Genomic DNA, 13,902 nt, shown 5'->3' with positions numbered 1-13,902 from the left:
CTGGACGCCGCCGCCACCGCTGCCGCCGCCGCGGACTTGGGGGGACGCGCAGGGGGGGCGCCCGCCCATCGGCGCCGGCGCGGAGGCTGAGGGCCCCGCCCCCCGCAGCTCCGCCCCCGCCGGGCGGGCCGCCGAGGGCCCCCTCCCCGCCCAGCCCCGGCCAGCGCCAGGGCTCGGCCCTCCGCCCGCCCGCCGCCAGGGCCTCAGCTTCCCCGTCTGGAAAAGGGGAGCAAACTCCAGCCTTAAAGGTCGCGCGATGCAGAACCGCAACACAATGCACCTCTGCGACTCCCCATTCTCCGGGGGCGGCGGCCACTGGGGAGAAGTCACCCAAGGGGTCATTCCCTCCTGGGGACGGGCTGAGCGAATGACGGTCTGTGTGGAATATTACACAGCCAGGAACAGGACGGGAAGGGGCTGCGCGTGCCCGCTGAGGGCGGGTCCCCACATCTTTACAGGGTCCAATGAACTGCGGAAGCATAGGCGCGCCACCTGGTGGGCAAAACCCGCAAGCACCTTCCCCTGTGAGTGTATCTTCTGCAAAATGGGAGTGAAGGGAAGACATGATTGTTGCGGGGACTGACAGCCAGGACTTAAAACGGGTTGGCTCAGAGAAAGCCCACCTAAGGGTATGCTAAATAGATCCGTGTGGACAGTCTGCCAGTCACCCTCCACTCTCAAGCTCAACTCAGACTTCCCTCCCCCACCACGGGGCCCCCTCTTCAATCTATCAGCCAGAGGAAGCTTTTAAAATATAAAAAGGGAGCATCACTCCTCTCCCAGACTCACCAGTTCTTTCCCCCTTAATAAAGCCCAAGACTGAATGTCTCTCCACTCTGGCCCTCAGCTCAGGGCCCCAGCCACCCTGGTTTCTCTCGGGTCCTGGGCCCATATTGCCTTCTCCTGGTTGGTGTATTCTTCCTCTTCCTTCTCAGTTCATTTCTACTATCCCACAGCCTTAGGTCAGGCATCACCTTTTCCAGGAAGCTCTCCCTGATTTTCTCATTTGAGTTTCCTCCAGCAGATTCTGAGAGCTCCACAAAGGGAGGAACACACGTCCCCAGAACCTGACACAGAATCAGCCGGTTGTAATTATCTGCTGCCTGTTTACAAATGTCCAGAAACATCTGGACGGAGCATAGCCAACTGATCAGGGTGGCCTCTCTGTGGCTGGAAAAAGGAATTCATTGCTTACTTTACTCGACCAGTTTTTTAATTAGGATTTTTAAAAAGGTGATGAAACCGATCATTCTTGGGGCTGAGGCTCAAATAAAATGAAGCCAGGCAGGGACAGGGAAACGGAAAGTAGGGAATGGTCATCACACCAGCAACCTTGACCTCTCACCCACAGACCTGCTCCCAGTACACAGTCCCCAAACAACATCAATATATTTATTAAAACCAAAGCAGAGGGAACAGAGCTGTTAGGAAGGCAAATCAAAGTGCAGATTGGAGGGTGGGGCAGAGCAAGAAGTAGGGTGGAGGGGACACTTCAAACGCCACAGGAAGGGCCCCTGTGGTCTGGGCTGGGGGGGAGGCCCTTCACCCCACCCCTCCCGCCCACCCTGTCAGTGAAGGTCCCCCACTCACCTCTCCCATCTCACATCCATCCTGGGGGCAGCTGGGGCCCTGCAGGGACCCCGTGGGGAGGGACCACCCCCTCAATCCACCCATGGCTGTCAGTCAGTCAGTCTGTGTCTCCCTCCCTCGCTTTCCGAATAAATAAACCACTCAGGCCTCAGCTCCTTCGGAGTGGGGCAAAGAACAGCTCAAGGACCCCTGCCCTCGCTCAGGGGGTAAGGGAGTTGCGGCACCAGTCCCACATCCCTCCTACCCTTTGCTGACGCCCCAAGCTTGCCAAAAAGGCCTTGATAAATAAATAACGCTCCATTAAAGCTTCAATCAGAAAAACCTTTAAGACGATAGAAGTGCTCTCTCTGTCCTGCCAACAAGCAGGCCAAGGCCTCGCCACCTGGCCTGGTCAGCACACAGGATTCTGGGGGCAGGTGGCCACCCTGGGCCTCGTGGGGCCCCTGGAGCAAGAAGACCAAAAGTGCAGTTAGAGCCCCCACCACGCGCACACATGGACTCATGCACACACACGTGGACACACTGGGGCGTGTTTTCAGTGCACGCACAGATGTGTTCACCTTCATTCCCCGGGACATGCACACACACATGCTCACACACCACTCACCCCGTGGACACACACATCGGGGCTTGGGTGCATGCACAAACACCACAAACAGAATTCGTCCCTTCCTGGCTTGCTCAGCCTCCTGGCAGGAGCCAGGCTCCAGAGCTAGAAGCCTCTGGAGGTAGGAGAGAGGGGCATAAATTAAACGTTTCCAATTAGGCTAGGACGGCCAGGGGCGGGGGGCTCCAGGGCTGCAGAGACGGGGTGGGCATCTCAGGAGGCCCTGGTCCCCCTGAGCCCCGTCAGAAATCCAGGGGAGCAAGGTCCCCAAAGTCACAGTCGAAGAGGTCTCTGATGCCCTCACCCTCCTCGAGGCCAAAGTGGTAGTCGAGGGCCTCGTGGGGGGGCGACAGGCTGATGAACTCCTCGGGGAGGAGGCCGGAGAAGTCCTCCTTCACGTGCTCCAGGAGTGAGTCGGCCGCCACGAGTGGGGACAGGCGGTCCTCGTCCACGGGGGCCCGCAGGCCACCCATCCGGGAAAGCAGAGGTTCTGGGGAGATGGGGGAGCATCACAGGCCGGGGACACCCCCGGCGGGGAGGGGCTGACACACCTGCCCACCCACCTGGGAGAGGGGCCGGGCCCACCCTGCCCACCCCGCCTTCACCAACCTTGCTCCAGGCTGAGCAGGGACTGACTGGGATCTGTGGCAGGGGATGAGGGAGGTGACGATGGTGGTGGCGGCACCGCAGTGGCAAGGTCAGCTGCCCTGTCCTCCTCCCCCGAAGCTGCCCCCTGGGACGGGGTCTTTCCAGGGCTGGTTCCGCCCACGCTCTCCTCAGGGCACAGGAAAACGTCGATGGGGCCTTGTTTGCTCTTAAGGGAGATCTGAAAGTTCTGGGTGGAGGTAGCAGGCAGGGTAAATTGAGGCTCAGCTGGACTACCAGCCCAGCCCAGTCCATCCTGGTCCCGTCTAGACTCCCAGGTCTCACCTCCGAGGAGTCCACGGCTTGGAGCTGGGTCTCGGGGGGGGCCTTGATCACCATGACCATCTGCTCTGCAGGGTCTGCAATGCTACGAAGGTCCTGGCAGGTCACATAGGCCAGGGTTGGTGGAGTCAAGGACCACATGATCTTTGGCCTTTGGGGGCCACCCACCCAGACAGCTCAGAAGGCAGAGCCCATCCCTGCCTAGTCACTCCTGTCCTCTGCATCACCCACTCCAAGGCCTGCCACATGGTTGGTGCTCAAGCAGATCTCATGCCCTTGAGCCTGCTTCTCCATCTATACAATGAGATCACTCTACCTATTGAATCTCAAGGTAATGACAGCTGCCTATAATCATTTCATAAAAATTACTTAAATCCAGGCATAGTCCTAAGAATTTATTCTGACCCATGACCTTGATGTCAATTAGTGTGTGTGTGTGTGTGTGTGTTAAATTGCTCAGTCATGTCTGACTCTATGACCTCATGGACTATAGCCCACCAGGCTCCTCTGTCCATGGAATTCTCCAAGCAAGAATACTGGAATGGGTTGCCATTCTCTTTTCCAGGGAATCCTCCTGACCCAGGGATCAAACCCAGGTCTCCCACACTGCAGGCAGATTCTTTACCGTCTGAGCCATTATCTCCAAAATGTATAAACATAACTTCTTTCAAAATAAAGTTTCTATTTTTGCAAATAAAAGCAACTCTAACCTTGAAGCTACAACCAGGTATTAAATCCCTGTATTAAATAAATGTTATCCCTGTGTTAAATAAATCAGTTATTACTGATACTAGCTTTTCTGGTTTTAATCTGAAAAGCTTTGAAGTAGGATTGTTTTTCCCCTTTTCCAGAGGAAGCTGAGACTCAGAGAGTTTAAGTAACTTGTCCAGTGTCACACTGGGAGTGAATGCTGAGCCAGGACCGGTATCCAAAGCCAGAACCCTCTCCTGAATCCAGGGCCCAAGGTAAGGCCCTCCACTCCCACTTAGATGGGGCCCTGGTGACCCTCCAAGCAGTTCAAGGATATCGCTGGCTGTCAGCATCCTCGGAGAGCAGACGCAGCTGGGTGCTGCAGATGTGGAGCAGGTGATCCAGCTGCTGCTCGCTCTCCTGCAGTTGCTGGAGGTCCTGGGTCAATCCTTCAAGCCGCCCGCCGATCCCCACCGTTGCATGGTTGCCTCTGCCAGGAGGCAACGGGAGGGGTCAGCAGCTCCCAGCCCCTCTTCCCTGGAGCTGTGACCCTCAGCAACCAGTCTGCTGCTGCTCCCTGCCCCTCACGGCCTGGCTCCTCAGCCAGGCTTCCAAGGCAGACTGGCTGGGTTCAGAGTTGGGCCTGAATGTCTGTGAACACTGGCCCTTGTAGGGGGCTGGATAAGTACACGAGGGCAGACATGCCGTGGAACACTCTGTAGTTGTGTAAAAAGACACGGATGCATTAGATACAAAAATGGAAGCATTTGTAAGACATATCAAGTGAAAAAATAGATAAATAAATCGATGCAGAATGGAGTATTTACCCAAAACTGTAAACACAAATGTGTCAGAGTGGAATAAGATGACCGGGGAAAGAGGCGAAAACGGGGGGAAAAAAAACTAAGAATTAACCAGAATAAAACAGCTGTGTTAGCGAAGCTCATCAACGCAACAGAAGCCAGGACAGTGGTCACCTGGGTGGTATGAGGAAGGGACAGTGTCTGGGAAGGGGCACAGGGGAAGTTTCTGGGCTGCTGGAAACGTTCCTTATCCTTATCCAGATGGTGGTTACCCAGGTGAAGAAATGGAAAGTTGCGCTGAGCTAGATATGTAAGACTTGTGTTCTTTCCTGCATCCATCACCTCATGGAAGCCAGCTCTCCTCTCTAAACCTTGGTTTGCCCAGCTGTTAAGATGGGGAAGCAGGCAGCCACAGCAGATATGGCTCTCAGCTCCCCTGGCCCAGCCCAGCCCAGGCCTCCGCCTACCCTCCTGTCCGGCTGGTACCTACAGCCACTGGATGTGGTTCTTGGACTTCTTGGCGATGAGCTGGATGCCCTCCAGGACGTTGGTGATGTCGTAGATGCGCCGTTTCTGCACCTTCAGCACCTCGGCCGCCCAGTTCAGGTCGACCACCCCGTCGGCCGAGCGGCTCAGTAACTCCAAGAAGCGTTTGGTGGTCAGGTTCAACGATGTTTCGTAGCGTGACTTCTCCCCTGGGGACTTCACACCTGGAGGCCAGGCAGGACAAGGTCCCTGAGCACCAACCCCAGCCACACTGGGCTCCCTGGCAACGGCAGGGCAGCAGGATGGCAGGGTGGCGTGGGAGGGGGCAGATGGTTCCTTCCCTTTGGTGAGGGCCAAGCAGGGAGGCCCCATGACTGCTGCCTGCCCACCACAGCATTCCTCTTCCGGCTGGGGAACTTCCCACCCCCTAGGGCTTGGGGAAGCCATGCCAGGCGGCCACTCCAGCTGCCCCTTGGGCCCCCCTGAGGCCTGGATCAGACCCAGGCCTGACAGACCAGAGCTTACTCTGCAAGCATGCCTGTCTGTCCACGCCCTCTCAATGTGGGTCTGGCCAGGGGGCCTGCCCGAGCCCAAGCCCTGGGGCTACCTTTTCCTGGGTGGCGGCCTCTGCCCCGAGCTGGCCCGCTGCTCTCGGCCAGGTATTGATGGTCAGTTTCCAGGTTCAGCCTCCGCTTCACCTATGGCAAAAACAATGGGAGGATGCCCAGTAACCAGGAGAGTGGGGCCACAAGAGACCTGGCTGAGGACCGGGTGCTCCTGGGCCGCCCCCTGCCCGTCACTCTACCAGGATGCCCAAGAGTGTGAGTGAGGGGGCGTCCCAGGCAGCATGATCCTACCCCACAGGACAGAACACTCAAGTGGAAGGCAGAAGTTCAAGCCCCAGTTCCGCTACTACTTCCCTGGGGTACCTGTGGTAGTCTGCAAATTTTTTTTGCTTCTCCTCTTTTCAACAGATGGAGCCTAATGTTCCCTTAAGTACGGGCCCAATCTGGTAACTCGCTTCTAATGAACAGAATGTGGTGGAAGTGACAGTATGTCACTTCTGAGACAGGGTCACACAGGTACTGAAGCTTCCTCCTTGCCCTTTATTTGATCCCTCCCTCGTGGTTGGAGCTAGTGGCCATGTCACATAGGCACTCAGGTAGCCCTAAGGAGGCCCAAGTGGCAAGAAACTAAAGCCCCGCCCCCAACAGCAACACGAGCAGGCTTAGAAACACATCCTCCAACCCTGGTCATGCCTTCTGATGACTGCAGCCGGGCCAACATTTTGGCATTAACCTCAGAAGAGGTCCTCAGCCAGAAGCACCCAGCCAAGTCACCACTAAATTTCCCACCCTCAGAAACCATGTAACAAATGTCTGATGTCTTAAGCCGTTGGGATACTGATCCCGAGTGGGTAACTACCTTTCTCTGGTTTCTGATTTGTCTGTGAATACGGCAGCACAATCATGGCCCCATTTTACAGGTAGGACAACCGAAGCCCAGAAAGACTCAAGGTGATACAAGCAGGAAGTGCCAGAGATTCCCACACCAGGATGGAGACTGCCCTGGGGATTTCACAGGCATCTCCCTCATATTCTGACCCAAACCAGCTATACCTGCCCCTCCGCCACCCACAGGGTTTCCTGAGCTAGAACCTGGTCCAGGCCCACCCACTGCCCTCGTCGCATCTAGCTGCCAAAAATCCCATCACCACAGCCACTGGCACCTCCTATCTGGACCACCCAGCTGTTTTCCCACCGGTCTCCCTGCCTCCGTCTGTCCCCTCCCCCTTAGTACCCTCATCTGCCACCACTTCTCCCACAGGAACTTCTGCTGAGCTTCTGAGTTTCTTCACAGACCTGCACCTCCAAGCCTTAGCCCATGCTGGTCCCTCCCTGGCTGGCCCTCGCCTCCCTCCCTCCCAGTTCACACCAACGCTTCCCCCTCCAGAGAGGCACCTTACCCATCACCTGTCTTTTCAATCAATCGCGCAATAGAAACTGAGCCTCATCGCCCTCAGGACGGCTGCAAACCCAACCCTTTCCCACATGGTCTCTCGCCACAAATTTCTGCAGTTGTGTTTGTATCACCCAGAGGCCAGGGAGCCCCTCAGAGGCGGGCACTGGGTCTGAATAATCTCTGCACATAAGGTCTGGGCATCAGCATGTTTGCTGAATGAATTGCCCCACATGCTGCCGGACTCAGATACTCCCTCTCAAACAGGCACTTGTGGATTTCCTCAGGCGTCTGCCAATATCAGAGCTAATGCATGGTGAGTGCTTCCTGTGTCCTGACCACTGCTAGGTAACTGCCTCACCTGCGTGTGATCACCTACAACCTCCAGCCGCCTTGCAGCACGGGTTGACGACTTCCACTTCCTGAGGAGTCTGCACCTCGCAGAGGTCACACAGTGAGAGGTGGAGTCAGGATTCGAACCTTAGTGGGCTGGGCAGAGGCTCATCCGGAAGCCAGGCTCCCGCAAGCCAAACCACAATGTACCTGCTCTCCAGCCTCACCCCAGAGCCCTGAACTCTAGCATGTTCCAGCCAACCGCACCCTTTGCCTCCTTCCTGCCCCCTCAAACGGGGGCCCAAGCTGAAGGTGGATCCATGCCACACTCACAGATGCAGGCACAGGGACCCAAAAAGCGGGGATGAAAGAAAGCCGGATGACTCAAATACCTATCCATGGGAGAGGCCACAAAAACTGGTTCATCCAGCCCTTGGAATACCACACTGCTGTCAAGAAGGATGGGGGCAGGTTGATACAAAACTCCCAAAGACATATTGACAAAAACACGGTTACGAAGCAATGCGTTTATGTGATCCCTTTTCGGGATCAAAAAGCTCATGAAACCATTTTCTCTGCTTCAGTTTGAATTATAGAATTCAAGGGGACAGACGGAGGCAGGGAGACCGGTGGGAAGACAGCTGGGTGGTCCAGATAGGAGGTGCCAGTGGCTGTGGTGACGGGATTTTTGGCAGCTAGATGCGACGAGGGCAGTGGGTGGGCCTGGACCAGGTTCTAGCTCAGGAAACCCTGTGGGTGGCGGAGGGGCAGGTATAGCTGGTTTGGGTCAGAATATGAGGGAGATGCCTGTGAAATTATAGAATCCATTTCAAGAGTAACCTTGGTATCAGGGCGAGGACCATGAGGAATTGCTGCCTTGTCTCTAAAGTGGGGATGATATGCTATTGGAACACAGGAAGAGAAAAAAGAAAAAATGGATGGGGCTGGGGATCCCCCTCAACTTTTGCATCTCTTCTATAGTAAATATGTACTATATTCAGTTTAAGAGCCATGACAACAGGGGAGATGTGGACCAGAAGAGCCAGAAGGAATGGTTGAATTGCACAGAGCCTTGTAGGCAGGAGGTACTCAATGAATGCTCACTTGTGCAGAAGCTGAGCCTGTAGCTTGTTTCAAGGACTGCCCCCAAACAAATGCTAGTGCAGAGGGTGAGTGGAGGCCACAGCTCAGATAGCCAGTGGCTACTCACAGGTACAACGTTAGGGGGTGCTGGATGGCAAAAGCTGGGCCCATGTTTCTGAACTACAGCAGCAAGGTGGTACCGGGCCCTACTCCTGCTCATGGCAGAAAACACGTACTAGCCCTTAAGTACTGTGACGGCAGAGGCTCCTTACGTGCCTGTGCCTAGAACCTCAGAGGCACTCACTAACAACTGCTGAATGAATGGAATGTTCAGACCCAATGAGGCTGCCCCTGACACCCCGGGTGTGGAGCAGAAGGCAAACTCCCTGATCCCAGTCCCTTGGTGTCCCTCTAAGCCTGAAGCTCCATTGCCCAAGGGCAGGACAGCCCTAGGCCTAAGCACCTGTCCATCAGCTAAATGGAGGCTACTCGATCAGGCTCCAAGCTGGTACCTGCAGGGACAGGTTGCTGGGGTATAGGAGACCAATCAGGGGACCCACCCTGTGCAACTTCCCTCCCTCTCACTCATTTGGAGGACGGGACCCTGGGCTTCCTTCAATCTCTATTAGCATCTCCAGGAAGTAAGGCATGCCAGCAGTTAACCACTCAGGAAATCTGGTCTGGTCCCACCACTCATGAGCTGACTCACCAGGGAAGGTTCTAACATCTCTAAGCCTCAGCTTCCCTGTCTGTAAAACGGGAAAGTTGTTGACAGGGTTAAGTGAGTTAATTGGGTAAAGTGCTTGGCACATGGCCTAACTAACTCACAAAACAGTCTCAAAACAATGGTGCCTCCTATTGTTATTATTAGCATCTCAGTGATTCCGGAAGGAAGGATGTACTGGGCAGGGGGCCAAAGGGGTCGGGGGAACCTTGTTGGGATGTCTCAGGGACCAGCTGCTACCCCGGCCTCCGTCAGCAGTTGGGCTTCCACCTCCTTGCCCTGGGCCCTGCCTCCCTGCCTCAACTTGCTCAGCCAACTGTGCTGAGACCCCATCCTGCCTGCCCATCCATGCCCTAACTTTACCCACAGGCTGCACCAGTCAAACTGGTCTCCACGCCCTGTCCTGCAGCCCACAGGACCAAGCTCTAGGCCTCCGCCCCCTCCTTCCCCCCACCTCCTAATTCAGACACCTCTCTGGGCCCCCTAGTCTCAACTGTCTTTAGCCTCTTGCTGTGCAGGGAGCACTTTATCAAAGGATCTCCCTGGGGCATTTACTCTCTCCTGGCACTGGGGGCCTCCTCTCCAGCTCCCAGAGGCCTAGCCCACCCAGGACTTCCACTGGGGCCCGGGGGTCTGCCTGCCTGATTAATGAGGTTCCATGGCAACCAGGGCCTGGGAGGGTGGAGGGTGGCAGATGGAAGGACAGGCAGAGGGAGGGAATCAGCAGCTGGCCCAGTCACCCCCGCCCCTGCAGAGAAGGCCTCCCAGCCAGGCAGCCTGTCCCCAGAGGCCCGGAGGGCCAGGCCTGCACCTGGCAGTCCCAGAGGCAGAAAGGAGGGTCTCCTCAATGGCTCTTCTACGGTCTGGTCCCAGAACACTCCACTTTGACCTCCCCAAGCAGCCATGCCCACCACCCAGCCACAAGTTCTGGTCTGAAGCCAGCAGGCCTCAGTTTAAATCCCACTTGCAGCCTTGTGACCAGGGGGCAAGCCACTTCCCCTCTCTGGGCACAGTTCAGATGGGCACAGTGACAACACCGAGCTCACAGCATGGATGTGAGTTTTAGCTGCCTTGAAGTCAGCCAGAGGCCTGGCATGCAGTCAGCGACAGCTGAATACACGTGGACCATTATTATTATTGAGTCTGCTCCGGCGAGGAAGCTGAGGCCCAGAGCACAGAGCAGCAAACAAGGACTGGCCCGAGGTCACCCCGCACCCCAGGGCGGAGCCCCGAGGCCCAACCCAGGCTCGGCACCGCCCAGCCTGGGCGCCTCAGCCCACCCTCCCCCGCCCTCGCCGCCGCCGGGCCAAACATCGCGCCCCGCCCGGGTCTGCGCAGGGGTCCAAGGCAGCGCACTCAGCCCAGTGTCCCTGATGTCCGTACCGGCGGGCGGCCGAGCGCGGGGCGCGGCGCGCTGGGTGTGGGCCGGGGCGCCTGCGGCGTGGCGAAGAGCAGCAGGTCAGGGTCCCGGGGGCCGGCGGCCGGTGCGGCGGGGCCGGCGGGGGCCGGCGGGGCGCTGGCGTCCTGCGCGGTGGAGATGATGACGATCTGCGAGGAGTCGAGCAGCCGCAGCGCGCCGGCCCCGAGCAAGGCCTCCAGCGCCGGCGCGCAAGGGCCGCCCGCGGGGGCCCCGGCCACGGCCATGGCGCTCACGGCCCGCGCGGCCCGGGTGGCAGTCGGCGGCGGCGGCGCGGGCCCATGGCGGCAGGCCGAGGCGAGGGCTAGATCCCGCTCCGGATCCCGCTCCGCCCCCGGCCGCCGCTGCCTGCAAAGTCCCGGCCACTTTTACGCGCCAAATCCTTTTTGCCGCGAAAGAGCCACGAGCCGCCGAGCGCTACCATCATTGGCTGTCCGGACTGTGACGGAGGCGACGGCGACGTCGCCCATTGGCTGCAGCGCGCCGGTCCGGCGGCGGAGGGCGGGACGGGGCGGCGGCGCGAGGCGGCACGACCAATCGGGGGTCGGGGCGCGCGCAGGCTTTGTCGGGGCGGTGCCAGGCGCGTTCGCACTCCCCGCCCTCAGAGGGGACGGCCCCTGTCCGAGGAGTGGTGACCCCACCCCCTCCCCGACGCACCCCCATCTGGCCGATGCCTGTAAGTTGAGGACACAATGTCCATTAAGCATATATCAACGTCAGCAGACCCCACGTGACCCCGAGAACTCTCACCTGTGGCCCCGACACCCTCGGCCAGATCTCTAGAAACTGCCCCTCCTCTCTTCTCGGTTTTCAGGCCCACCTCCAAGCTCCGGCCACTTCTCCCTCAACTTCCCTCACCAAAGCCGTTCACTTTCAAATCGTGTGCCCCACCCTATTCCTCTCACCCAGAGCCCAAGCAGAAGGGAGCTGTCAGAAAACGGGGAGGGATGTCTGGCCCAATACAGCTCTGGGCTTTTCTACAAGCCCTCCTATAGCTGGAAACTCCAGTACCCTATGCACAACTTCTGCGTGAACTGATTCACTCGTTCAACAAACTTGAGAGCCGGCTCTAAGCCCCATTCTTGACTCCTGGCGCTAAGGAACTCACAGTTTAGTGAAAAAGGGAAGAGAGAAACAGGTACAAGCATTTACAACATGATGTGGAATTTTCACTATTAATTCCATGTTAGATCTCACAAAGGGAGGAGGTGAGTATGCTGAGCATGAAAATGCATTTAATCCGGAGGCCCTGGGACCTCTCCATCAGCCATTTCTCATTGCTCAGATCAGCTGATTTGAGCAGTACTGTCCTCTCCTCTATGCCAGGCTCTGTGCCAGCACTGAGGGCAGAGATGCAAAAGGCTTGATGATTTCTATGAACTTGCCTGCCATCTGGTGGGGACTGACCCATCAGGGGAGAAAAAAACACACTTAAGACGCAATCAAGAATGAGATCCTTAGGCCCCATATAAATATCACTTCTTCCAGGGAACACTCAGGTATTGAAGTTACTCCCGCTTCCTCCATTGTCCACCCGCACCTCTGTTCCAGCACTGAGCGGGCACACTGGATCTCTTTATCTGCCTTTCTTATCAGACTGGGAGCTCCAATAGGGCCTCTTCCCAACACTGGCCTGGTCCACAGTAGGCGCTGAGGACTGTAAAAAGAAACAGCCTCACACTGGAGGCTGCCTGGAATGTCCCAGGTCTCAGAATCACCTGGGTGCTTGTTAACTATGGGCCCATCCCATCTCTGCCAATTTAGAATCTAAGCGACCAGGAATCATTTTCACAAGCAAACTCCTACCCTCATGCCAGGTGATTTTTGTGTACGTTCACATTGGAGAACAAATCAGTGTACTTGTATAACCAAAATGTGCGGGGCAGCCTCAAATTACAGCACCCTGCAGACACTTCATAGCCTCAGTTTCCTCATCTGTAAAATGGGCTCACTGCCATTCCCCCGCCTCACCTTCCAGGGTTGCCATGTGGATGAAAAATATAAGGGATCTGAAAGTGTTTCAAAAACTATTAAGATGGGGTGGCTTAGGAACACAACAGGAGGTTCCTAAACAGTTTGTGAAATTACTCATCACAAATCCCAGACTATATGAGCACTAGAAGGGACCAGAGAGAGTAAATAAGCTTCTTACAGTACAGAAGGGAAAACTGAAGCCTATTCAGGAGTGAACCAGCCAGTGACACAATCTGGCAGGCAATGGATTTCCAGCCCCAGGGTTGGCCTGTCCCCCTCCTCCCTTCCCAGTTCGAGAAGCTCCCAATTAGAATGATAGGTCTCATTCTAAATAGCCAAGCCAGATCCTGACAAGAGGGTAAGAGAAGCCAGCAGCATTCCCACTTCAGAGGGAATTTCCTTCCTTCACACATTCCCAAAGGGGCTCAACAACAGTAGCATTCATTCTCTGAAGCCCTTTCATGCCCAACAGTCATTCAGCAAACATTTATCAGGCACCTATTATATACCAAGCACTATACTGGTTCCTGGTGAAGGAAGACAGATACCATTATTATTGTCCCGTTTGAGTGAGTGAGTGAGTGAAGTTGCTCAGTCGTGTCCGACTCTTTGCGACCCCGTGGACTGTAACCTACGAGGCTCCTCTGTCCATGGGATTTTCCATGCAAGAATACTGGAGTGGGTTGCCATTTCCTTTTCCAGGAGATCTTCCCTACCCAGGGATTGAACCCGGGTCTCCCACCTTGCGGGCAAACGCTTTAACCTCTGAGCCACCAGTCCCGTTTAGGATGAGGAAACTGAGACCTAAAGGGCATGAGCTTACCTAGCCAATGAAAAAGCTTATTATTCAGACTTGATAAGACCAAAGCCTGGGGATTTTCAACGCCCTGCCCTCCCTAAATTATTCCAGTACACAATCTCCTAGGTCAAAGCAGGTACCCTCCTTCCCACAAGCTCTCCTGTGCTGTAGCAAAAATGAGTGAAGAGCATAATTTCCAGCGTGAACTCAGAGATAAGGTCCTTCTGCATCTATTAATACCCACTTGAAAGCAGCAAAGGCTTTCTAAGATAGAGCCTCCTAGCCCCAAGCCCGAGGTATCCTGATAAGCCTGTTCTCTACAGTTCTCGGGCTTCAAAATAAAAATCCACAATTACTGGGTAGCCATTTCCACTGATGATCTCCTTTCGACCTGATAAGTAAGTGAAGCTCATTTATCTACATGGCGCAGGAAGGAGGCTCAGAGAGGGGCACTCGCTGCTCAAGGTCACACAGCAGAATAGAAGTCTTCTACTGTAAAATCCAGGGCCT

At 56.0% G+C, this 13,902-nt stretch overlaps 2 protein-coding genes across 2 annotated transcripts in view; both read right to left on the bottom strand.

Moving 5' to 3' along the window:
- Positions 1 to 1,378: 1,378 nt before the first annotated feature.
- On the bottom strand, positions 1,379 to 10,960 carry E2F1 (E2F transcription factor 1). Its single transcript, XM_040247518.1, has 7 exons — positions 10,586 to 10,960; positions 5,711 to 5,801; positions 5,108 to 5,327; positions 4,152 to 4,304; positions 3,128 to 3,242; positions 2,807 to 3,032; positions 1,379 to 2,687 (listed from the first exon to the last, which is right to left on the bottom strand). The coding sequence occupies exons 1-7, from the start codon at positions 10,844 to 10,846 to the stop codon at positions 2,440 to 2,442; spliced, it is 1,314 nt and encodes a 437-aa protein (XP_040103452.1). The 5' UTR covers positions 10,847 to 10,960; the 3' UTR covers positions 1,379 to 2,439.
- PXMP4 (peroxisomal membrane protein 4) overlaps positions 5,723 to 13,902 on the bottom strand; it is a 32,355-nt gene continuing 24,175 nt past the window's right edge. Inside the window, exon 5 of the transcript XR_005722284.1 lies at positions 5,723 to 5,801. The gene's annotated coding sequence lies outside the window, so the exon portion shown is untranslated. The remainder of the gene's footprint in view (positions 5,802 to 13,902) is intronic.

Source organism: Oryx dammah, unplaced genomic scaffold (genome assembly GCF_014754425.2).
Source record: "Oryx dammah isolate SB20612 unplaced genomic scaffold, SCBI_Odam_1.1 HiC_scaffold_10, whole genome shotgun sequence".
NCBI classification, from domain to species: domain Eukaryota; kingdom Metazoa; phylum Chordata; class Mammalia; order Artiodactyla; family Bovidae; genus Oryx; species Oryx dammah.
Note: the sequence above shows the minus strand (reverse complement) of the source record. Positions and strands in the feature narration are given on the sequence as shown.